Source organism: Pseudorasbora parva, chromosome 13 (genome assembly GCF_024679245.1).
Source record: "Pseudorasbora parva isolate DD20220531a chromosome 13, ASM2467924v1, whole genome shotgun sequence".
Classification (NCBI taxonomy): domain Eukaryota; kingdom Metazoa; phylum Chordata; class Actinopteri; order Cypriniformes; family Gobionidae; genus Pseudorasbora; species Pseudorasbora parva.
The window spans coordinates 10,694,290-10,721,673 of NC_090184.1; the positions used below are offsets into that span (position 1 = coordinate 10,694,290).

The 27,384-nt window shown below is 40.5% G+C and overlaps 1 protein-coding gene across 5 annotated transcripts in view; it reads left to right on the forward strand.

Moving 5' to 3' along the window:
• The window catches only part of acot7 (acyl-CoA thioesterase 7), a 188,104-nt gene extending 162,167 nt beyond the window's left edge, over positions 1-25,937 (forward strand). For all 5 annotated transcript variants that reach the window (XM_067413156.1, XM_067413153.1, XM_067413155.1 and 2 more), the window contains one exon: positions 25,578-25,937. In XM_067413156.1, the coding sequence (XP_067269257.1) occupies positions 25,578-25,676 (99 nt within the window). In that variant the 3' untranslated portion in view covers positions 25,677-25,937. The remainder of the gene's footprint in view (positions 1-25,577) is intronic.
• The last annotated feature ends 1,447 nt before the right edge of the window (positions 25,938-27,384 follow it).

Here is a 27,384-nt window from a genome sequence, read left to right on the forward strand (position 1 = left end):
AGGGCAAAGGATTGTGGGTAGTGAAGTCCGGAGGGAGGATTAATATTCAGGTGAGGGGGCCCTCTGTTGGCGATCGGTGGGAGCCACAGAGGCTTGATTTATGACAGAGCCCCCACCCTGCGAGCGGCTCCTGACGCGAGGAGGCAACCGACGGCGGGGCCTTCCACGGGGCCGAGGGGCCGGCTTTTCCGGATGGGCCCGATGAAAGTCAGCAGTGAGTGATGGGTCCAGAATGTCCTCAGAATTGACCCAGGCCCGCTCCTCTGGGCCGTACCCCTCCCAATCCACGAGATATTGTAGGGTTTTGCCCCGACGCCTGGAATCTAACAATTCGTGCACCTGGTACGCCTCCTCTCCGTCCACCACTATGGGTGCAGGCCTCTGGTCAACAGGCCCCTCTAGATCCTCCTCTGCTCTTGGACCACTTGCAGGCTTAAGCAAGGAAACATGAAAAGTGGGTGAGATGCGGTAATTGGGTGGTAGTGCCAAACGATAGGAGACTGGAGTTATACGCCTGATTATCTTGAAAGGGCCCACGTACCTAGGGCCGAGTTTCCTGCAAGGTACTCGAAGCCGCAGATCCTTGGTGGAGAGCCAAACCCATTGTCCAGGGTGGTAATCTGGATTAGCACGACGTGAACGATCCGCTACCTCCTTCATTCGTCTTACTGCTCTCTGCAAATGCACGTGTGTCTCGTACCACACTCTCTCACTTCGTTGCAGCCAGTTGTCTACTGCAGGGAGTTCTGTGGGTTCCCCTGACCAGGGAAATAACGGGGACTGAAATCCAAGAATGCATTGAAATGGAGTAAGTCCCGTGGCAGGCTTTCGGATAGAATTCTGGGCATATTCGGCCCAGAACAAATATTTACTCCAATCTGACTGATTCTGGTGACAGTAGGATCTAAGGAACCGAGTGAGTTCCTGATTCAGGCGTTCCACTTGCCCATTGGACTGAGGGTGATAGCCCGACGTTAAACTGACATTGATGTTGAGTCTCTGGAAAAAGGCTGACCATACCCGTGATGTAAACTGGGGCCCCCGGTCTGAGACAATGTCCTCCGGACGTCCATAGAACCGGAACACAAAATTACAGAGATGTTCAGCGGTCTTAAAAGCGGAGTGTAACTTGGGTAGAGGAATAAGACGACAGGCCTTCGAGAAGCGATCGATAACAGTAAGAATGGTGGTATGGCCCTGGGAACTTGGGAGATCTGTGATGAAATCTATAGCTATGTGTGACCATGGACGTTGTGGTATGGGTAATGGCTGGAGTAAGCCTGCTGGATTCAGATGAGAGGCTTTGGACATTTGGCAAGTGGAGCAGCTTTGAATGAAGGCTATAGTGTCAGATTGCATTGATGGCCACCAGAATCTGTTATTGAGGAGCTGGATGGTGGTATTGATTCCCGGGTGTCCTGAACTGGGTGACGAATGCACCAATTGAATTACCTTCTTGCATAAACTGGCTGGTACAAAAGTCTGATCTTGGGGACACTATAGGGGTGGTGGATTAGTGCCCTGCACCTCAGCAATTTCGGTCATAATGTCCCATTGAACTGGAGCAAGCACCAGGGTTGGCAGAATAATGGGTTTAGGGGGCTGGGGAGCCACTGAAGATTCATGCTGCCTGGATAGAGCATCTGCATTAGTATTCTTGGAACCGGGCCGATATGTTACAGTGAAGTTAAAACAGGTGAAAAACAGTGCCCACCTAGCCTGCCTTGGGCTGAGACGTTTAGGAGATCGGAGATATTCAAGGTTACGATGATCTGTCAGGACCAGAAAAGGATGCCTAGCTCCCTCGAGCCAATGACGCCACTCCTCAAAAGCTGCTTTCATAGCTAACAGCTCTCGGTTTCTCACATCATAGTTCTGTTCAGCGGAGTTGAGTTTACAGGAATAATATGCACATGGGTATAGTTTTGGTGGATTACCATGTCTTTGGGACAAAACGGCTCCAATACCCGTGCTGGATGCGTCAACCTCCACAACAAACTCCTGTTCGGGGTCAGGGTGGCGCATTATGGGGGCCGTAGTGAAGCAAGCTTTGAGTTGACAGAAGGCATTTGTAGCTGTCGTGGACCATAGAAGTCGACCTCCCCCCCTTCTTAAGCATTGATGTCAGTGGAGCTGCAATGGTACTAAAGTTCCTAATAAAACGTCGGTAGAAATTGGCAAAGTCAAGGAAGCACTGAAGCTCCTTTACTGTCGCAGGTTGGGGCCAGTTAAGGACTGCCTGAACCTTGGAATCATCCATGGCGACACCTCCTGGGCTAATGATATACCCCAAAAACGAGATCGAAGTCTGATGGAATTCACAATTCTCCTCCTTGGCATAAAGTTGATGCTGGATTAATCGTTGCAACACGGAGCGCACATGTTTGACATGGTCTTCCAGAGAATTGGAGTATATTAGGATGTCATCGATGTATACGATGACCCAACGATTCAGCATGTCTCGGAAGACATTGTTGATGAAGGCCTGAAACACAGAGGGACTGTTGACCAGCCCGAACGGCATTACCAAGGATTCGTAGTGCCCCGTTGTAGTCGAGAATGCAGTCTTCCATTCGTCCCCCTCACGAATGCGAATCAGGTTGTAGGCGCTGCGTAAATCGAGCTTGGTAAAATACTTGGCTGTACGTAGCTGTTCCAAAGCTGCAGGGACCAGAGGCAATGGATAACGGAACTTGATGGTTACTTCATTGAGACCCCGATAGTCAATACAGGGACGTAAACCTCCATCCTTCTTTTTCACGAAGAAGAAACCTGGGGATGCTGGAGAAGTGGAAGGGCGGATGAACCCCTTGGCCAGTTCCTCCTCAATATAGGTTCTCATGGCTTCAGATTCAGGTTGGGATAGCGGGAAAATTCTGCCTTTAGGAGGCGTTGCTCCTGGTAGTAGTTCAATGGCACAGTCACTACGATTTGCCTCTCGGGCCATGAAATATGAGGGTTATGCAGCTGCAGCCAGGGAAAACCTAGGATAACTGGATTCTGTGGTGATTTAATGAGAAGTAACCGAATAGTCTCAGTATGTAAAGCTCCAATCAGGAGAGAAATGTCACCTGTAGTGTGTCGGATCTGACCCGTTCCTAGAAGGCGTCCGTCTAGCGCTGCCACTGCCAACACAGAGTCACATGGGATTAGATGGATGTTGTGAGATATAGCAAAATCAGCATCAATCAGATTAGCAACGGAACCGGAGTCAATCATTGCCCTAGTGGTTATAGAAGTCTCATTCGTGGTTAACACTACTGGTACCTCGACTTTACCATGAATATGAGAAGGTGAACTCACCGCAGAGGAGTTAGTTCGGTCAGGGCGAGTGGGACATGAGGCTCTCATATGACCAGACAGACCACAGTAGAGGCAGAGTCTCTGACGAATGCGGCGCTCCCTCTCCTCAGGTGAGAGATGAGTGGCCCCGATCTGCATGGGTTCAGGTTCAGGGGAGGTGGCATAAGCAGATGGGAGTGTAGAGCCTTCCTTGTTTGGGCGTCTGGTGTGAATTAAATTATCGAGGCGAATAGTCAAATCAATTAACTGATCCAGGTCCCTTCCTTCATCCCTACATGCCAGTTCAGATTGAAGCTCCATATTCAAGCCCTTTCGGAAGAGCACCTTTAGTGTGTCATCCAACCAGCCAGTTTGTGCTGCGAGTGTGCGGAAGGTTAAAGAAAACTCTGCAGCCGTTCCTCTACCCTGGCGGAGAGCTAACAATTGTTCCCCAGCCTCCTTACCACCCTCAGGATGTTGGAAAACCTCTCGAAATCTTTGCAGGAAACTGTTGAAGGTTGAAAAGGTGGGTTGACCATCCCTCCAGACTGCTGAAGCCCAATCCAAAGCCTTGCCCGTTAAAAGAGAACAGACGAATGTTATGCGGCTCTCTTCAGTGGGGTATAACATGGGCTGCTAGGATACAAACAGAGAGCATTGAAGTAAAAAGCCCTTACACTTAGCTGGAGATCCATCAAACTTCTCAGAGAAAGCTAGGCGAGGGCTAGCCGTTGGGGTAGAGAGAGTGGTAGGTGTGGGCTCAGGAGGAATTGGTGCTGGCCGCGCTTCAGGGGCAGAGAGGCGGAGGTCTTGCAAGGTCTTGACTAATTCCTCTGTCAGTGTAGTCAGACGTGCCAGTTGATGCTGATGGGCCGCGAGGACATTGGCCTGCGCTGAAACTTCAGTAGACAACTGATAAAAAGCTGCTGGATCTGGTTCTGGCGAAGTTTTCTGTAATGATGAGTCCACAGGTTGAGGATCCATATGCAGCTTTATTTGACTAGCACAAAGGTAAAACAACAGGCAGAGGTCAATCACCAACAACAGGAACAACCAAGGAAAGGCAGAGGCGTAGTCACTGGACAGGCAGGGGGTCGAGGCAGGCAGCAAACCAAGTCAACGGAATCTAGTTGAGCAAAGCACAGGTCAATGGGCAGGCAGCAAGGGATCAAAACCAGAAGTTCAGTCTAGAGTCGTACACGGGATAAACCAGAAACAGGAAACATGCTCAGAGTTGTCAGCAGTAGCAAAACAAAACTTCGCAGTGAATGACAGAGTAAACCTAGTTTATAAAGACTGAGGTGATGAGGCTTATGGTACTCAGGTGTAAACAATGATGGCTGGTGAGTCAGGGAAAAGGATTGTGGTTAATGAAGTCTGGAGGGAGGATTAATATTCAGGTGAGGGGGCCCTCTGTTGGCGATCGGTGGGAGCCACAGAGGCTTGATTTATGACAAAAGCACTGTTTTTGTCATATAGTTTTTAATTTGCATTTTTTGCTTATTTAAAAACAAAACAAAGATATAATATAAAATCTTATAATTATAAAATTACTTAAAAAATATATTAAATTACTTGTATCATGAAATAAGATTTTGTTCAGCCCAACCTGTTCAGAATAGTAAAAGGTTAGTGAATGATAATTGATAATGTGATCTCTGTAAGGATGTTCACACTGGCAGTTATTATAGCAATAAGAGGAGGGAATGGTCAAAAAGCAGGGCAGGAACATGCTGGTTAAGGGATTTTTTTGTACATAAAAATAAAACAATGAATAATAAGTTCTATTGTCATATTATTCAATTACTTGTATTGTTTTTTTGTTGTTGTTTGTTTGGTATTGATTTAGTATCAATATCGAGGTATTTTAGTCTGGTATCATATCAAAGTCATAATTTTGGTATCGTGACAACACTACTTCGAAATAAAACTTAATTTGTGTTCTGAAGATTAACGATGGTCTTTTGTGTTTGGAATCACATGAGGGTGAATGCATTTCATCAAATTTATTTTTGGGTGAACTAAAGGCTGTTTAGAGAACAGAGAACAGAGAGAAAAGTTATCACAAAATTACTCATTTTGTTCTCGCAGCCCTGGGCCGGGTTTCCCAATAACGATGTATCTTAGCTATAAAGAGCGCGTTCTACGAGCGAAGTTACAATCACTCGCAGCAAGCATATGCGTTTCCCAAAAATGTACTTAACATGAACGCGCGAGAACGCGCTCTAAGTGCTACTTAAGAGTTGCTGTCCATTTGCGAAGGGCTGAAATATAACCTTATATGGAATCGATTCCTTTGAACGGTTCACCTAATAATCATAAGCAACTTTTATATATATCATAAGCAAATAAGCAACTACCTACAGGCTGAGGCAATGACAAAATGGCTGAAAAAAAAAGAAAAAAAAAGTAAAAGACATAATCAATATCCTTCTAGATGGAGCGGGAAAATATATTATTTTCAACAGATTTAAAGGGCATCGTACAAACAAAGAGAAACTAAACATCTGGGAGGACATTGCTACCAAATTAAAAGTTAAAAGTTAAATTATTAGTTAAAAGATCAGGTAAAGAGGTCTGCAAGAAATGGCAGGATTTTGCAAGCCTGACAAAAAGGAAGAGGGCACTGCAGAGGATTGTCCAATACATGGCTGGTTTTCGTGCATGTCAGCAAGTCATATAAGTTTATCTCTATTTTTCCCAGTTTTTGAAGTATATTTTCTACATTACTTATTTTATTTTATTCTCTTTTTCTTTTTTTCTGTCATTTAATTCAGACGTGTATTTGTATTTTTTGTTTGTTTGTTACCTGCCCTCATAAAACAACAACAACAACAACAAAACATATAGTATTATCACAATGCACTTGAATAAAGTTAAAGGTGTAATCTGCCGGTTGTCCTGTAGGTGACCTCATAACTCTCTCTTCTTACGATACACTTAGAGCTTTACGATTACTCCAGAGCACTCGTAGATCTACGATCATTTTCAAGAGCTACTTAAGTTACGATGCTTTTGGGAAACAGACCATAATATTAAGATCACTCGTACGATTGTTTTTACGATCAACTTAGGCTTACGATGGTTTTGGGAAACGCAGCCCTGGTTTGTAGTTCTCACAGCTTGTTCTCGACACATCGTCTGAGCAGAACTTTTTTCTTGCGGGTGTCCAAGAACTATTGTGTCATTTGGTCAGAAAGTTACAGTGGGCTGAGTTAATGCGGTGAAGCGGAGTTGTTTGGTACCTGCTTTTCTCGTGAAGTATGGAATGTACTGTCCAGAATTAACTTTGTTCTTGTTCTTGTTACCTCAAGAAGAAAAAAAATTGTTCTTGCAGAATATGTCCCAAGCTTAACCCTTTAAGGTGTAAAGGAAGGGTCAACAATGTAAATATCAATGTATTTATAGACTATTACAATCTATCAAATTAATAATTTAAATGATAGTACATAGTAGTTAAAGATACGTCATATAAAATAGAATCATAGTGCATTTATGTTCTTTTTTTTAGCTTGATAGCCTCAGGTCATCATATATTGTGATATGGGCAAGAGCAGTGCAACCATTTGCATAACATTTTTTAAAGGCATGAATGTGAGTCATTAATTTCATTTTTAGGTGAACTAACATATTCCTGAACCCTATAACGTATCATTTTATAGTAAATTAATATTTCAAACATATTTCATGATAATTTAAAATTCTCACCCCCAAGATTATGTAGATTTCCAAAGAAGATGCCCATATAGTGTGCATTCTACAGTAATGGAGATGCGTTCTGGGAGTAGCTTCAAAGGTCACAGCATGAAAGGTTAATTGAGACATTGTAGATCATAGAGCTAGTTATAGCAAGCACTTCTCTCTTTTGCAGCTGAATTATCAGCACAGTATAGCAACAATTTTACTTGCAAAATAAGAATAGTGGTATGATGATTAACAATAACTCTTTCCCCGGCAAACATGGAATTTTCCAGGGTTACGTGTTTTCATTGGTAGATGCTAGGGGGCTCTATTACGCATCTTCTGAATGAGTAAAGAATCTCTTGATCAAAACATATGAGGAAGACTCAGTAAAACAAACAATCGTATGTAAGCAAATGCATATGTAAAATAGCGTGATTGTCAAAATTAAACAACATATAAATCAAAACTATCTAATGTTACTGAATGAATGTGGACCTAGGATGAGCTATAGGACTGTGTAACCATTAGTCAAGTCAAGTCAACTTTATTTATATAGCGCTTTTACAATGACGATTGTTTCAAAGTAGCTTCACAGTGTTAAACAGGAAAATATTGCAACAAAATTTTGATGTTATCAAAATGCAAACGGTGATGTTATTATCTTATTTAAATGTATCATATAGCAGCATATGGGCAGATTAGTAATATAGTTGATACAGTTAATTTAGTAATTCATTTGATTTGGATATTTAGTTGAAAACTTAGATCTAAATTGTAGTGTCCCCAACTGAGCAAGCCAAGCCAAAGGTGTTTGGCATTAGGTGTGTTGATGGACTCAATCTACTCCATCTGTGTTTGATCATCGCTCTGAATCTTATCTGGATACATTCTTTCTCAAAAATTTGATTTTCTCAGCTTTTTGTTCAAAATGTTCTTTTGTTCTTTTTTTTTTTTTAATGAAACTTACCCACATATTCAAGTGTTGATAAAAAAGGAATGCATGAATCTAAAATAAAACATTTTTGTTTGTATGTTTGTTTGTTTAAAATATGAGGGTCAGCTCTTTCTTTTGATATATTGCATGCTCAGATATTTATAAAACAAAATATTCTATGGGCTTTTACATTTTTGTGAAAATGGTCAAAAATCCTAGCGGTGGCTGGCAACTTTTTTTTAAACATGGGCGGGCAAAGATTTAATAGATTGGTGTTAAAGTTTAAGGTACATTTTGGTTCTAGGCTGCATCAGAGCCACTTTACCATTGTTATGAACACAATGAATGGTTTTGAATGTCAATAATTCAAACTTTAATCTTGAACATTTAAAATTGATCTAAATAAAGCACACTGCAATTTGGTTGAAAGTATTAAATGGAGTCTAGATGTTACTGGCCTAATTACAGAAATTTGTGGAGAAGCAAACACTTCTAATAGAAGTTCTTGTTCCCAAATTCCTTATGGTAATGATATATTGATTTTAAAAGGATAATGAACTGCATTTTTTATTATGTTCCCTGAGGCCCACTAATATCCAGTCATAATTTTGAAATAATTGGCCATGTGTTTTTGAACTTCTGGTTTGAACACTAAATGTAAATGTAATAATTTAAATGCCCATTGCAATAATTTTGTATCTTTGTACTATATCTTTGTATTTAACATATTAAACTGTTAAAGGGGTCATCGAATGCCCATTTTCCACAAGTTGGTATGATCCCTTAGGGCAGGGCTCCAGACAAAAATGTTGTCTGCCATTGGCTCCTATAAGTGAAAAATGTATGTCTTTTTTGCCTGTGTAGAACTAAAAAAACAACAAAATATATTCGCCTCTTTTAACACACATGCACACACACACACACACACACACACACACACACACACACACACACACACACACACGCATGCATATACACAGACATACACACAGCGACTTTCGGATTTTTCTCCACTGTAGACTTATAGGCTTCATCCATTGATACCCATGTACAAAGAGTGCTTCACATCCGTTACACATCCCATAGGCTAGCCGACACATGATTCGTCCTGTAAAACTACTTCAATAAAACGTTCCCACATGTTATTTGACTTTAATTCTTTATGTTTTTAATTCGGTAAATTCTGCAAGTACCTGAAGAAAAAAAAAAGTTTTAAACAAAAATAATTCCGAACATTATGTTATAAAATAATGTTAGTAATTTCTTAGTAATTTCTACTAAGTTAGTGTATATTTTTAGGTAAAACTGTTAAAATAAAATGTCTCAGTTACGTATGATAACTCTCGTTCCCTTTCAGTCAGTACACTCCAGCGAGTTCCGCACTCCAGTCAATCTGTGCAGTGGTCTGTACAAGTCTGTACAAGTCTGGGCGTCTCAGCACTCTGCCTGAGAAAAACTCCTCTCTAAAAGAGCTGCACATGGCACGTCTTTTTAAAGATGTCTCACCTGTGCACCTTTCCTGGGTGCGGTCAGCAGGTTAGTCCGACCGCACCCATGAGCGCTGCTTGGTATGCTTGGCCTTAGTGCATGCAGAGCAGGCGTTCATGGATGCATCATGTTCTCACTGTGGGAAACATGACCATTGCAGTGTTAAGATCGAGACTCAATGATCTCTGTGCAGGAGAGAGAGCCCCCTCTAACCACACCCCAATCTACTGTCTCCACGAAAGACAGTACTTTGCTGGTGGTCAGGGGGATCTGAGAGTGATGGTGTGGAGCAACCCACATTAGGCCACACCCCCCTCTGTCACACTGCCCGTGGTGCTTCCAGATCAAGGCGCTGGTGTTTCCCGTCCTGGGCCCAGCGTCTCATTCGGGGCGCCGGCGGGTGATCCTGTGTTGCAAGTGAATGAAGATACTTGCCAGGTACATGTCACTACTGCTTTATTAATTGATCAATTTTTAACAGTAACAGCTCACTACCAATTACAAAAGACACTGCAACAGTATGTCTGGCAATTCTAGTTGTATTTTTCATCAATTTATTTCTTAAATTATCCCTTGACTATGTTCTGGCCCTCCATCTAGTGGCAGTTTTTGCAGTTCAACTTGCTGACCCCTGTTGTAAAGTGTGCAGCTCCCGCCCCTCCCTCTCAACCCAGCTACTCTGCCCCTAAGCCTGCCAAATGCCAGGCTAAGCAGTACTCCTGAGATGGGCAGCTTAAAGATAGGTGTCAGTTCTTTTCAGGAGTGGGTGGCAGGACCATTCCTTCCCCTAGTAGAGGACCGTGGAGAATTGTTTGCTCTCCACCGCTGACATGGGTGGCGGTAACCAATATTTTAGAACTGATTTCCCTACCTCCGAGCTCCAAGAGGGATGACAATTTGCAACACAACGCCTCGCAGCTCTCATCGCCCTCTGTCACCAGATCCCTGTCAGAGGATGCCGCTGCTGAACGCTTGTCCTTCTCTGGCCTCCTCTGTCAGGATGCGGAACATGACCCTTCCCTTACCTCGGGATGCTCCACCTCCCACGTCTGGGCCGGTCATTCAGTTTCACTGCCCCATCATAGGTACGCCTGAGGTTCAAATCGCTTCAAATTACATAGCCTCCTCCCCACTTTTGGGGAGTCCGCTATACCATGGTGGGTGGCAATGCATCTGTCATGTGTGCAAAGGTTGACACCCTACTGGCGAAGGGTGTGATCTAGGCCATCCCTCCAGGCGAGATGAAGTCCGGCTTCTGCAGCCTCGGGATTCTCCACCTCCCACGTCTGGGCCGGTCATTCAGTTTCACTGCCCCATCATAGGTACGCCTGAGGTTCAAATCGCTTCAAATTACATAGCCTCCTCCCCACTTTTGGGGAGTCCGCTATACCATGGTGGGTGGCACTGGCGAAGGGTGTGATCTAGGCCATCCCTCCAGCCGAGATGAAGTCCGGCTTCTACAGCCTGTACTTCATTGTACCCAAGAAGAGCGGTGTGCGTCTTGAACCAAACCCTTCACAGGCTTCCATTCAAGATGTTGTCAGCCAAAAGCATTTTTTTAATTCACCAATTGGATTGATTTGCAGCAATCAACCTGAAGGATGTATAATTTAATGCCACAATTCTTCCTCAACACAAACCGTTTCTGCTGTTTGCCTTCGAGGGGCAGGCATACAGAACTCCCATTCGGGCTAACCCGAATGGGAGTACGCATTTTAAAATTCTGGTTAGTTAGGAATGTGAGAGTGTGCACATCCTTGTTGCTCCATCAGTCAGTCTGCGTTGTGAATTATATAATTTTCCTGTGATTCCAAAATGTTATGTAGGTAGTGCTAATGGCTGATTAATGACTGTTTGACTTTGACTTTGAACACAGCAGTCTTCAGGTGGCATACTTCTTGGCTCTAGCCGAGCAACTGCCACTGAGATAAATGCTAACTGATAGTGTTCTCCCTGTCTATTGGAGCTGCCTGTGTAGTACTTATGCAAATAGACATCCAGTAAATATGCACTGAAAATGTCACAGTTTCAATTTAAGGTATCAACAACCTGTCAAATGAAGAATTACTGAGAGCACCTGCCACTATTGTGCCCTTAGCCCCAGGTTGCTGTCTTTGCAATTAGTGTTCTGTGAGTAGATATGTTCTATTCATTTAAAGAAGCTAGCTGTAGCTTGCTTGTGGCTAAAAATCTTAACATTCTCACAAGTCTCAATGGACCAAACATGGACCAGCTGATGTCTCGGGGTTTTTTTTCTACGTATGTAAGACAACATAATGTTTATAAGTGGCTCTGCTGCTAAGAGATGTTTTGCAAAGAAATATTGTTGAAATGTTCTAAAAATGTCAAGGAGCATGGCATTAAATGGCTGGAAACTGAAAGGTAAAAGAATAAATCTCCACAAAGAACAATCATTAAAAATCGCCATTGTCCCATTGAGCAAGTACTTGACACTAGGATAACAGGAGGGACTGGTACTATTTATTTCTTTATTGTCATTTTGAATATAACAAAATGGCTACATCTAAATAAAGTGAATGTCAGAGAAGCATCCTTTAGATGTAATTATTCTCTTATCATATATATTTGTTTCTGTTTTGAATTAGGCGGCAGTTAAATGTCTGGGGAAAAAAATCTAATGTCTAATTTTACTTGGTACTGTTTTTGTTTTGTTTGTTTTTTTAAGCTCAGTAATGTGTGTTTTAAAAAAAAGTGTGTTTCAGACTTGTTTCCTACTTTGTAGTTAGCAATGTAATGTTCTGAGCGCATGGTCTGAAGCACATGCCGCATGTGATTTAGGGTTTCCACATCCACTTTGCTGGTTTAATGAGGGACAAAACTGTTGGCACACCAGGCGCATGGTCCAAAAGGGGGACCTAGTCTCTTAATGAGTCATGGGTGTAATGCGCAATAAATCAATCAAAGCCTTTAACAGCCTGTTGTGCTTGCAATATGGCAGATTCACTATTTACATGCTGGAATTTGTGAGCTAAAAAAGATTGAACACTTCTCCAGAGAGGAATCCTTTTATTTTTTATATAGTTAAGAATGTTTGGGTGCTGCTGCATGTCTATGTGTGTGTAATAAGTATGCATGTTGTGCACCCACCAATTGGTGCATTTTACTAACACTCCCTTTAAATAACCCCCCAAAAAAATACTGGGATATTGACTTTAGACCAAGTTTTCAGTTGCCTCAAACTAGCAACGTGCCAACAATGCGCCTAAATGGGCGCAAGTGCATTTGCTATTTAAACATGTGGTGCTGGACATGAAAATGATATGCTTAGAATGATTAAACTTGCAAAAAAACATTGTGCCTGGTGTCGCAATGTGCTAGGTGTGTGATAGGGCCCTTGATGTGACTGCTGATGAACTAGGGGAATTTTTGCATTCCACTGGACTACTTTTCAACAGATTACAACAATATATATAGAGTGCCTTGTGAAAGTATTCAGCCCTGTTGAACTTTGCAACCTTTTGCCACATTTCAGGCTTCAAACATAAAGATATAAAACTGTAATTTTGTATGAAGAATCAACAACAAGTGGGACACAGTCATGAAGTGGAATGAAATTTATTTGATATTTCAAACTTTTTTAACAAATCAAAAACTGAAAAATTGGGCGTGCAAAATTATTCAACCCCTTTACTTTCAGTGCATCAAACTCTCTCCAGAAGTTCAGTGAGGATCTCTGAACGATCCAATGTTGACCTAAATGACTAATGATGATAAATAGAATCCAAATGTGTGTAATCAAGTCTCCGTATCAATGCACCTGCACTGTGGTAGTCTCAGAGGTCCGTTTAAAGTGCAGAGAGCATCATGAAGAACAAGGAACACACCAGGCAGGTCCGAGATACTGTTGTGGAGAAGTTTAAAGCCGGATTTGGATACAAAAAGATTTCCCAAACCTTTAAACATCCCAAGGAGCATTGTGTAAGCGATAATATTGAAATGGAAGGAGTATCCGACCACTGCAAATCTACCAAGACCTGGCCATCCCTCTAAACTTTCAGCTCATACAAGGAGAAGACTGATCAGAGATGCAGCCAAGAGGCCCATGATCACTCTGGATGAACTGCAGGGATCTGCAGCTGAGGTGGGAGACTCTGTCTATAGGACAACAATCAGTTGTATACTGCACAAATCTGGCCTTTCTGGAAGAGTGGCAAGAAGAAAGCCATTTCTTAAAGATATCTATAAAAAGTGTCGTTTAAAGTTTGCCACAAGCCACATGGGAGACCAAACATGTGGAAGAAGGTGCTCTGGTCAGATGAAACCAAAATTTAACTTTTTGGCAACAATGCAAATGTTATGTTTGGGGTAAAAGCAACACAGCTCATCACCCTGAACACACCATCCCCACTGTCAAACATGGTGGTGGCAGCATCATGGTTTGGGCCTGCTTTTCTTCAGCAGGGACAGGGAAGATGGTTAAAATGTATGGGAAGATGGATGGAGCCAAATACAGGACCATTCTGGAAGAAAACCTGATGGAGTCTGCAAAAGACCTGAGACTGGGACGGAGATTTGTCTTCCAACAAGACAATGATCCAAAACATAAAGCAAAGTCTACAATGGAATGGTTCAAAAATAAACATATCCAGATGTTAGAATGGCTAAGTCAAAATCCAGACCTGGATCCAATCAAGAATCCGTGGAAAGAACTGAAAACTGCTGTTCACAAACGCTCTACATCCAACCTCACTGAGCTCGAGCTGTTCTGCAAGGAGGAATGGGCAAAAATGTCAGTCTCTCGATGAGCAAAACTGATAGAGACATACCCCAAGCGACTTACAGCTGTAATCGCAGCAAAAGGTGGCGCTACAAAGTATTAACTTAAGGGGGCCGAATAATTTTGCACGCCAAATTTTTCAGTTTTGATTTGTTAAAAAAGTTTGAAATATCCAATAAATTTCGTTACACTTAATGATTGTGTCCCACTTTAGTCTTCACAAAAGATTACAGTTATATGAAACTGTATATGAAATTATTTTTGAAGCCTGAAATGTGGCAAAAGTTCGCAAAGTTCAAGGGGGCTGAATACTTTCGCAAGGCACTGTATATATATATATATATAAATTAACTGGTTTTATTTAAGTCATAATATAATTTAAAATTACTAGTTCACCATGATAACATTAAAATAAAGGGGGGGTGAAACACTCACTTTCAGTCAGTGTCATGTCAATCTTGAGTACCTATAGAGTAGCATTGCATCCTGCATATCTCCGAAAAGTCTTTATTTTTTTAACAATTATATAAGAAAGATGCGCTGTTCCGAGTCTTTCCGAAAAAAGCTTTCAGAGCGGGTGGGGGCGTATCGTGTGAGCGGAGCTAAATATTGACCAGTGCATGCCGCTGTTATTGTGTTGAGTGCGTCGTAAAGCTGTGTCATCCCTAACAGCGGGAAAAAACTTTATTCAAAATAAAACAATGGCTTTTAATCAGATACAGCCATACATCTATGATCCGGAATCAGACCCAGAGGCTGAAGTTGAACAGGAGCAGCAGCAAAAACGACTAGAGCAGGACGTCTCTATGTGGTACAAGTTATAACGTTACACTAACTATATAATATGCTTAGCGGCTTGTGTTATTTACATATTTATACTTGAATTATATCGTCGTATTTTTTTTCTTTGAAGGTGTACATGTGGGAAGTGCAGTTGTGCACGTGTCTATGTGTGTGTGTGTGTGTGTGTTTACGCGTGGTTTGTGTAGACAATTGTAGTAAGCGGATTGGCTTTGCACGGCAGGCTAGTGTTTACATAGAAAGACACGGAATAGTAGCGCATTTGAATGAAGAAGCACGCTTATTTAGTATATCATTTTTCCCCACTCTTTGTGTATTGTTGTTTGGAGTGCTTTTACAATACACAAACATAAAGTTACACATATAGTGGCCAGCTAAACAAATGTACACGCACTACACATCGCATGCTCCATAACTATACGTGATCATGTTTGGGCTACTTGATGGGCATAGGCAAAAACACAGACATTTGAAGCAGTCTTACTCACCACCTGCGGTTCTAACGTTGGGACCTTTATTGTTGGGACTGCTCCATCATTCAGCATTAGGAGATCGGAAAATCTGGCGTCGAACTGGGCCTTGTTTATGAAACAGTTTGCACCGAAATGCAGTGAACAGAACCTTTGCGGAACTCAGTTGCTGATCTGGAAAAGCAAATTCCATCCACTGTTGCCTTAACACAGGGTTTTTTGGCAATCTGTACAGGGCTGTCTTGGTCTGGCAACCAAAAACGCACTTTTTTGGTGACTTTGTTAATTTCTTGAAGTCACATCACCTGTGCAGCGCAGCCTACGAGCCAGCGCTTTGATGGGCGTAGCCTGTTGCTTTCGCACTCTCCCTCTCTCACGCTCATCCGGTAGAATTGCCGTACGGCCCATACAAGGAAATTCCGACCTATTAACGTCAAGTGGACCCATGATCAAAAAAAACTTGCCGAAACTTATGACTAACCGGAAGTAGTATTTTTGACAAAGAAATACTCCCATCAAACATCCACCTTAACTTTTGAAACTTTGTCCTTGTTTAGTATGGGATTCCAAGTCTTTAACAGTGTAAAAAGATCAGTATGCATGGAACAGCATTTCACCCACCCTTTAAAGTATATTTTGGATCTGATCAGGCAGACTATTTAAAGGTGCCCTAGAATGATTTGAAACAATGTTAAATTGTTCTCTGATATCTACATAGAGGGTATGTGGCTTATTTAAGGACAAAAAATGTCCAGATACAGTTTTACAGGTCCATTTACAACCCTATAAATTGTCCCTAGGATGTAATGCTCGGTTATTGCCTTATTTGGAAGGGTCATGAATATTAATGTTGAGCTCTGCTCTGATAACACAGACAGACTAAATGACACACTTTAAGCAAAACATCTCAAATGGAGACTGAGATATTGCAGCTTACTTGTTTATTGGTGTGTTCAGATCATCCGCGCATGAGAGCTCGTGTTCATGCGGTTGCCAGATTTCAGTAATTAAATCCCCCAAACAGCTCTTCTGTGAAAAAAACCCGTATGATATCCAGTGTTATACCTAAATCATGTCCAACCATATGCACGCGAGCTCTCTCGCGCGTGCCGGTGAACTGAAAATACCAATAAACAAGTAAGCTGCATTTTATCAATCTCCATTTGAGATGTTCTGCTTAAAGTGTCATTCAGCCTACCTTTTTGACTTCTCTTTTTTTTTTGTCAATGATATTGCATATTTTTATAACGTTGCGCAACGATATTGCATATTTAGCTAACGTTACACAGTGACTGCATGTAGCCTAATCTGAAATACAAATAGGCAAAGACATAATAGGAAACAGCATACTTCAGTTCTCAAAAATATAAATATATATCTTATATTTTTACAAAATGAATAGACTTGTCAAATTACTGTCGTTTTAACTTATATAGTGGAAAAGGTGACGTTTGCTAGAAGGATCGAGTAACGATCTAAGCAAAGTATCTACGGTTGTATTTTGTAGTACAAATAATATTACCCTTTGTCATTAGACACACTATTTAGTTTTGTATGGTACTTGGGGTTTCCTATTGTTACTGTACTAGCATCTTGCGTTATCTAGACAATGCTGTCTCTCTAAGAAACTTTCAATTTAATCAAAAATTGTTAAACAGTCATTAAGTGGATAAATCGCTACTTACTGCTTGAAGGAATATAGTTGTAATTGCCACTTTCTTCAGTATAAGACGCTGAACGGAGCAAGTCTTCTGAACAGCCTGGAATATTAAGTGTGTCTATGCGAGCAGCTTGTTTTGATTATTCGCTCCTATTTTCGCCTGACAATGAACATGTTTGGACAGATGCAAATGTTGGGGGCGTGCATATAAATGATCCCCAATGCTTGCGTCATGGTTGGGTTTATGTTGAGAAGCACTTTTTTTCTTCTTGTGTTATGGATTCACGGGATTTACATAAGAAGTAGGAGGCAATGATGTTTGAGTCTCACAGTATGTGATGTCAATGTACTGAACTCTTATTATTTCACCATGGCAAGGAATATTTAATTCTAGGGCACCTTTAAACCCTGGTTGTGCTGTCACTCATTTGTGAAGTCTTGTTTACCCTGGCTGCATTTCTGAGCATTATTTTCCCTGTGTTCTGACCCTGCTTTGACTCTTGTATATGACCCTGTGCTGCCTTCCTCTTGTGTACGGTTTGCCTGGACTCTGGATGATTGTTTGCTGCCTGCCCTGAATTACTGCCTGTTATGGCCACGCTCTCTGCCTTGTCTCTGATACTGCTGGTGATTCGACTTAAGCCTGTTTGTATTTTGAGATTGTTTTATTCTAATTAACTGCATATAGATCTCAACCTGCCTAAGTCCTTGTTACAGAAGACTTTGCCAACTACAGATCCAGTGGTTTTCCTGCACTTCTCCAATGAGCTTTCAGCCCAGGCAAATCAACTGGTGGCCCATCAACAACAGCTCAGTTGACTGACTACCCTTCAAACAATGACCAGTAATCCCCATTTAGCATTCCCATAAAAGTTTGATGGCACTCTCACCAAGTGTAAAGGCTTCCTCTGCAATGCTCTCTCTTCCTGGCTCAACAACCCACTCTATACTCGTCTGATCAAAGCAGAATTTCATTGGTGTTCATTGGAATTTCATCACTTTTTTAAGAATTACCTATCTCTATTGGTATAGCTAGATGCCTGAGAGGAGGCTGCCCAAAACGTCCTTCCCAGTCACAATCCTGCAGGGTGAGTTAACTGATTTCAGTAATTTCCACCGACAACTGCTTTGATCTGCCAGTAACGTTAACCTATCAATCAAGAATAATCAATTACAAGGCATTGGATAGACTCTAAGGCTGCAGGCAATTTTACTGATGAAGTGTTGGTGCGGCAACACAGCATTCCAATAATCCCTTGCAACTCTCCTTTGGCAGTAGTAGTGCTAGACAGCTGCTTTCTGGGGACCGGTCACGTACAACACCCCACCATATCTATATCTACAAGTGGGCAGTCTACACAAAGAAATCATCAGTTTCTATGTAATTCATTCTCCGCATAACCCTGTCATCCTGGGCTTCCTTTAGCTGCAAGACCAAAATCCTAAAATTGCCTGACAAGAGAAACCAATCACCTAATGGAGCCCTGCCTGTCAATACAAATGCCTGCGCCTCACATCGGGACAACTGTCAGGACCAACACATCTAACATCACTCTGGGGGGTACCATCTGAATACTCTGATCTTCAAGAAGCCTTTAGCAACGTGAAAGCGTCACAACTGCCATCACACTTTGCCAAAAACTCTACCATCAATCTGCTGCAAGGTACCACGCCACCCAGAGGCCGTATCTTTCCACTTTCTGAAACTGAGGACCAAGCAATGAGAACCTACATCAAAGAGGCTGGCTAAGGGGTTCATCCGACCATCCACTTCACCCACAGCAGCAGGTTTCTTCTTCATGGGAATTGAGGATGGAGGTCTTCATCCCTGCATTGACTATCATGGGTTAAATTACATCACAGTGAAATTCAGATATCCACTGCCCTTGGGTTCTTCTGAATTAGAACAATTAAGAACTGCCAAGGTTTTAACCAAGCTTGACCTTCGCTCAGCCTACATCCTCATTCACATTCAAGAAAGGGACGAATGGTAAACTGCCTTTTCTGCGAGAAACAGGCACTATGAATATCTTGTGATGTCCTTCTGGCTGTCCTAAAGTCCTTCAGTATTTTAATCATTCTTCAACATTTTCAGAGACGTGTTAAATCAATGGGCCCCACTTCATATTAGGTGGCCTTAAGTACTATGCACATACATCAAAAAATAAGTACAATGTACTTACTGTGTTCAAATTGTATTGCCAAACACCTTTGCTGATATTGATATGGGATACGGGTAGAGTTAGGGACAGGTGTGGTGGGATGGGTCAGTTTAAGGGAAGGGTTAGGTGTAAGGGAAGTGCCAGCTGTGTAATTACAAATGTCACTACAGCAATTAATTACAGACGTGATTACATGCAGGTTGTTTTTTTTTTTTTTTAAATGTAAGTACAATGTAAAAACATGTATGTACACAATAAGTGCATTGTATCAAATTATTAATTAAAATGTTATTACATTGTACTTAAGGCCACCTAATATAAAGTGGGTCCAATCAATGCATAATTGTGTACATTGATGATATTGATTCACTTGCATTCCATGGAAGAATACATTCAACACGTTCGCACAGTCTTGCAATGTCTTATCAATCATCAGTTGTACGCCAAAGCCAAGAAATGTGAGTTTCATCAATTGTCAGTTTCATTCCTTGGTTACATCATCAGTCTGGAAGATGGGTTACTAAGGAAATGTGCTATCGGCTGCTCCATGGCAGCCATGGCAACTGCAGATAGACTTCTCTGGCCTAAATTATCGGGAATGAAGGAGAAGGACAGGGCCTTTCTCCTGGATCCCCCGATATCGCAGTGTGCAGCTTTTAAGTAGTACGTCCCAAACCACTCAAAATCGAGGAAGGCTGCCATGAGTGGGCAGCCTCAGCCGTCATCCAACTCCTCGTAACGGCAGGTACAGAAAGAGAATGTTTCTTCTAGAGCCCCTCCTTAGGAAGCTTGGTAACAGGCAGCGTTCTCGCCAGAAGCCTGCCGAGCCAAGGGTCGATCTGAGGACCATACTTCAGGCTAGAAAGGCTTTAGGAAAGAGGTCCTCGCGGTGGCAGGATCTCTGAGAACTGCACCCCCGGGTAGGAGCAATCGAGGTTGCCTCCTCCATGGAGCTCTATGTAAAATCAATGTTGTGTTACACTCATTGTGTAAGTCAGGAAAAAATGGTAAGGCACTGAGGTTGAGGCCTGTGCTGCAGAAATCGTTCGTCCAGCTTACTTTTTTAGCCGAACTTCCTGCCTTTCTTGTGGCCAACTGATGTTTAATTTGGCCACAGCACGGGTCAACCTCAGCCAGCTCCTCTGAGCTTCCTCAGAATCAGAAAGCTAAAACATTGGGTTCCAGGCTTGTGCAAAATTCAGAATTTCAGAATTGGCCTCCATTCAATTCAAAATGGACTGCATTTATATAGCGCTTTTATCCAAATTCATGAATTTGAATTTGAATTGAATTGATGTTTTTGTGACATATGAGAACACAAATGTGTATAATGACATAGGTATGACAAAGGTATTACAAGGAGAGGGTTACTTTTCAAAATGCTTATAAATCATACAGGATGAGTTTTTTTTTAGAAAGTAAAAATGCAGAATGTTTCCTGTGATGGGTAGGTTTAGGGGTAGGGGCAGTGTATGGGGATAGAAAATACGGTTTGTACAGTATTATAACCATTACGCCTATGGAATGTCCCCATATGTCACAAACAAACACGTGTTTGTGTGTGTGTGTGTGTGCATGCGTGCGTGCATGCGTGTGTGTGTTCTACCTGAATAAATTAAGTAAAATTCCCTAAATTAACTAGTCTATAGCACATGATGAATTGAATTTTATCAGTGGAATGTACTTTTTTAATTTAAAGGGTACTTCAGCGCTGGGAAGATGAATCTGTATTTAAACTGGGTCATTAATGTAGTAGAAATGTGAAATTATTTTTGAATTTGGTGCTTTCTAGACTGAGAAAAGACAGAAAATGTATTTTTGTCTCATGGGGATAAATGACAACAATTCCCAGAATGCTTTGCTGCCCTGTGAGGCCACTCCCAAAGCCACCACTACTGAATCACTTTCACTTTTCCACCAACACGTTCATCTTCATAAAATCAGTTCAGTTTGAGAACAGACACTACAATTAAAAACTGAACATGTCTGTTCAATATATTGTGATTTAGCCGCTGAGTGAGTGTCACAAATGCAGCAGGAGTAAGATTATACTCATCGTGATGAATGAGCTGAGGTAAGAGCTCTCATGATGAGAGCTTAGGCAAACGTGTCTGTGCTCGTGGCAGTAGTTCTCAGCGCGTGTTCAGCCTGACGCGTTTTCAGTTCATGCCTTTGGAAGCTTAACTTTTAATAGGAATTAATTCGAGAAGTTAAAACACTTTGCTTCGCCGTTCCATTTAAATGAATGCCTGTAGCTGAGCTGTTAGTGCGATCCCACTCCCCATACGCGGGCTGAAAACATGCGGAAATAGCTCCCTCTGCTGGCTGTAGTCTTTAGCCTCTGGCCAAATTTTTTACAGATGACGCAAATTGACGATATTTACGTCACCAGAGTAATTTTTCCAGAAAAATACATAAATCTCTCGTCTCAGGGGGATATGATGGAGGGAGCACGATCATTCGAATATCCTCCAGAGTTTCTACTGATAGAAAGCCAAATGCTAATCGCTGAAGTAACCCTTTAAGTTGACTTTTAAAAAAGGGTATTAATTAGAGTAAATGGAAATTACCTGTTTATATTTGACTTTGAGTTATGTTATACAAGTAATAGACTGTTTGCTGCGAGCACAATTAGAAACAAACTTGTCATTGCACTAGCATTAACAAAGTTATTGCTCATTGAGCAATGCAACATGCTTTATAATAATGATAATACTTAGAGTTATTCACATTACAACACAAGCTCTACTCTTCTGCACAATGGTAACAATCAACATAACAGAAAATGGTTCAAAATGTCAATCATAACTGAACATTAAACATTAACAGATGTTTCCCTTCACTTAAAAACACATCAAATGTCACTTAATTTCCAGCCATATGCAAAGCATGCTGCAAAGTAACAATGGTGTATCTAAATAAAACTGCATAATTGAGCTAATTCTCTTAATAAATAAATAAGTAACCTTATTTTGCTTAATTTATCAGCTTAATTGGTTCTTCAATTCAAGCCTCAAAATCTCTTACATTTACTTAAAAAAACTGTAAAATGTACATTATCTCTTGGCTTTATTAGTGCAATGTTCTCAGTATTTTCTTTACAGCACTGAACCACAGTTTTATAAAGAAAATATACACACTATTTTTAATTATCACCTTAATTTATTTTGTTAAAATTACAAGACCCATGATTAATTTTTTACAGTGGAGTCACTCCTGCATACATTTTGTTCTAAAATATACATAATGATCAGATTCTATAAATAAATTACCCCCTCAATGTTGTTTAATTAGTTTTGTTCCAATGTTATTTTCATTTCAAAGTAATCAAATAACACAGTCATTGTAAATGCAGTCATTATTTATTCCAATGCAAAACTCACTGAGCAACACTGATGCCTCTAATTCTCAATAGCTCCTCAAGTGTTTTCTCATTAAGTCTGCACCATTATGTTCTGAAGATCTTTCCTGCAACACTAAAGATTCTCTCAACAGGTGCAGAAGAAGCTGCTTTAGCACGATGGACATGTATATGAATTACTTACAATTTTTCTTGAGTTTTGATTCTGCTTCCTTTAACTCCATTTAACTGGGCGTTTTAATTGTAATTCTAAATCCTGTTTTTGACAACAATTCAAACTCAATTCAAATTCTAGAATTGAATTGGAATTCAGGAGTCATTCTCAATTCAATTCTGAATTCTGCATAAGCCTGTTGGGTTCTCAAACCCAGGGGAAGAAGCCACAGCATGGGCATCAGCACAGGGAGGAAGAACATCAGAACTGCACACCCTGAACTGTTCACTCACCATATTATCTTATTGTGAGACAAAAAAAACACCAAATAAGACACACAGTAGCAGATAGTGCTTGCCGAAGAGCGGAAGCTAACTCTATGTACCAGCGTCCCTTTTTAGCTTCCATGTATGCCATCACGTGTTACTTCATGATGCCACACTCAGGATTGGAATAGTTTTATTAATTCTTTAGATACGCTACACAAAGGGAATGTCTCCAAAGTGTTGTTACTACACAGTGCAACTTCCCTTGAAAGGGAACCCCAGTTTTTAAGGAGGTCAATGGTGATAACTTGGGTTAGGTAGCTACCTGTAGCTGTAATCATTTCAAATTTTTAATTAACATTCTTAGGGGTAAAAAAGGTAAATAAATAAAAATCACCATGACATTAACTGTATTGCTGAATATTCTCTGACATAAAGAAAGCAGTGGCACATGAACTTAAACTTTCATATCTAGAAGTATCTGAATTTATCTATTTGTGTGGAAGCCTATATTTAAAAAAAAATTCTAACACATAGGGCTATTTCCATTTCCAGTTTCCATTTAACTACTGCTGTTTTTTTTTTTTTTTTTTCTTTAACACTAAATTGTATAATGTTTCACACTCTGGTGGTTTCTGCTGAAGCAATCACTCTAGTCTTCTGCCAGTCACTCTCTGTGACTGCAGCACTGAGCTTCCCTCCAGCTTAATTTAATTTGTTCAAGACAAGCACTGCTGCCATGGCCCCATGTCTTTTCTTGGCCTCATCACAAGCCCTGAGCAACAGGACAGTCACTGACCCAGCCAGAACTTCATTCAAGGTCACATGATGATGTTTTCAGACAGAAATAACAGGGGGAGCTTTTATGTTTTGCTTTTGTTGCAAGAGGCAAGTTTCATTAATTACAGCATTAAATTATCAAATAATACCATTTCAATAAATATACACAGTTTTATTAAATATTTCATTCTTGTCAGCCAATCAGCAGTCAAATACAGTATATTTTTGTAATGACTGGTAAAACTGAATAATTGACCACTGTCCCAGGCATCTAATTTTGGAACATTTGTCTACATAATTACAAGTAAAAAAAAATAGTTTTGTTAGGTAGCTTTGAATTGGGGTCCTGATCCCCCTTTTGGGGATTATTTTTAATAAGCATCTTCTGACTCTATATTAGCTACATATTAGAAGGCCTTATTGGTTGAGAATATATTTGATAACAACAACAAAAGTTTTACATTAATCAATCAAATTTATTTACCCATTTAACCATTCTCAGGATTTCCATGTTTTTTTGTTCACACAATAACTGATGAATTTACGTTGATTAAAGAGGAATTATAAAAAAAAAAAAAAGTTCCTACTGGTTGGAGGAGCCTTGTTTAAAACAGTTGTAAAATGGAGATAAATATACCTCTATGACCACACATTCTGTATAAATGTAGCAAGATGTTCGTTGGCAACTCTTATCAATTAGTTATGTGACATTGTGGAAGAGTTGTTTATTCTAATCATTATTATTAATAAACGTAATAATTTCTTGTACATTGGTCTGGCATAACACCCTTTAGCCATGGTAAAATCACTGTATGGCACAGCGTCAAGTATCTTACTGCTTTAATCAACTGCATGCAACTTACAAAAATGAATGCAATAATTCAAATGTACTTCGATTAACTGGGTCACCATAAAATTAACATGTCTAAGTCTCAACATCAGCACCACTGTAAAGTATAGTGCATGTGCTTCGCTTATGCTTATATAACATTGCTGTGGATATGCATTCTATATCTGTGATCCTCATTTGTGCACATGCCTTCATCAGCCAGGCTGCTTCAGTTGTCATTGCACAGTTTGTTCCCTAAGGTTGGCCGCCATCTGCCACTGCCGCGCATGACTAGCTGGTGACCTATAGCCAATGATAAGAATAGCCATGGTGTAGTGTGCAGCTGCAAGATGAAGCCTAACGTCAACTGACATCCAGCTCTCTCTCTCACAGTATTGTTGTTTGTCCATGATGAAACTGTGGTCCAAAAACAAACATATTTTGTCTCGTTTTAGATCTCTAATAAATTTTATACAACTAGCCAATTTGCTCATGACCACACATGGTGCTTGAATGGACACATACTATTTCAACAAAAAGTTGTTAAAAAGAATCAACAACAAAAAAAATATGGGAAAGAAATATACTATCTATATTAATATATACTGCAAACCTGCAAATTTTACTTTTATTCAATTATGCAGTCCCTGGTAACCAGACGGGTTGTGGGTTCAATTCTCAATACTGGCAGGAAATGACTGAGGTGCCCTTGAGCAAAGCGCCTAACACCCAGTCAGTCCCTGGGCACCACTGAAAAATGGCTGCCTACTCCTGTGAGTGTGTATGTGTTCACCACTAACTGCTCCTAATGTGTGTACGCTAACTTGGATGGGTTAAATGGACAAAATTCGAGTATGAGTTACCATACTTGGCCTTCAAATGTCACTGTCACTTTCCTTCACATCTTTTTGCATGTCCATATCTTTTATACACAGAAGAATGTGAAAGTTTTGTTTATTTTCTTGCAGTTGGAAGGTGAAGAGGAGCAGAAGAGGTTTGAAGAAGGGAAAGCGCGCTACCTGCAGAACAAGGCAAAGAGACTCGCAGATAAGGAGAGTCAACAATGACTTTAACCATGCAAACACCATATTGTGTTGTAGAAGAAAATTGTGTAAAAATAGAGCATCAACGTACAACCTAATATATTAAGAACCTCTATTTTATTCTAAATGTAGCTCACCTAATATAAATAAATGTATAGGTTTAATTGACTATTGACTGCATTTACCAAAGCACTTTGTGTGTGTATGTATCTCAAGTGAATTAAAGTTATTTGTGAAATCTGCAGAACTGCATTATGCACTAATAAAAGTCTAATAAGAGAACAACTGATTGTTGGTGACATACCTGTTAATGGTACCATAATACTGGATTCACAGATTTTGATGGCCAAATTGCTTTAAAATCTTTCATCTGGCTTCTTAAAATGCTGATTGTAGAAATAGTTTATAATTTAATATGTCACATATAATAATTATTATTAATAATTTGTTACATTTATATAGTGTTTTTCTGGGTTCTCACAGCACTTTACATATGGAAGAGGGGAATCTCCTCAACCACCACCAATCTCCACCTGGGTGATGCAATGGCAGCCATAATGCACCAGAACATGCACCACACACCAGCTTATTGGTGGAGGGAGACAGAGTTATTTTTATTTTATTTATTTAAAAGGGACAGTGTGTGTTAATAAACAGACACGGTTGTACATGAATGTAAACACACTGGATTGTAGCCAAAGGCTAATTTCCATCCGTTGTACCGGGGTCTGGGGTCACAGAGGGCCACTGATGAAGCCAATCAGTATATGGAGATGATTAGGATGCCATGATGATGGGTATAGACCAATGGGCAAATTTTGTCAGGATGCAGGGATGCACCCTTACTCTTTTTTAAAGGACATCCTCGGATTTATGATGACCACCGAGAGTTAGGACATTGGTTTAACATCTCATTCAAAAGATGGTGCTTGTTACAGTATAGAGACCCCATCACTATACTGGGTCATTACATCAGGACTCACACAGACCACAGGTGAGCACCCCCTGCTGGCCTCTCTAACACCTCTTCCAGCAGCTACCTATTTTTTTCCCCCAGGAGGTCTACCATCCAGCTCAACCTTGCTTTCAGTGGACAACCACTGAAAATATATCTTGGGCTATAGGGCGATAGCTGCTGGCTATGGCTATCATTTTGTTAAAAAGGCTACAAACAGCGGTTTGTACTAGTACTTAATTGTTTTGGGGTATTTTTTATTTCTCTGGATTCCAAGAGAACACATCTGAAAATATGCAGCTGAACTGTGTAAGAGAGGGTGTTTTATTGCTTTTTTGGATACTTTAACAGGTGAACACAATGAACAATGAAATCTAACATAATGATTTGAAATTAAATTGAGTTTAATGCTGGTTTGTTTACAGGAAAACAGTCAAACAGATTCTTACAGGGAAACAAGGTTAATAGGAAACAGAGTAAAACATTAGAGTAAATTTTATTTATAAAGTTTATTATAAACAACTACTTTTATAAAATCATGTGACATTAACTTAACTATAATAAATTTCAAATATATCAGTAAAAAAATTAATTTGAAGACATATACATCATATGTGATTTTTGCAAACACAACACATGACCTTCTGTAAAGCCCATGTATAGAAAACACACACCTCTGTAATAAATAAATAAATAAATAAATAAAAGACTACTGTTTGAATGAGTACATGAAATCACAAATGTCAGGTGATAAGAACTGTAACTCAGATGTCATTA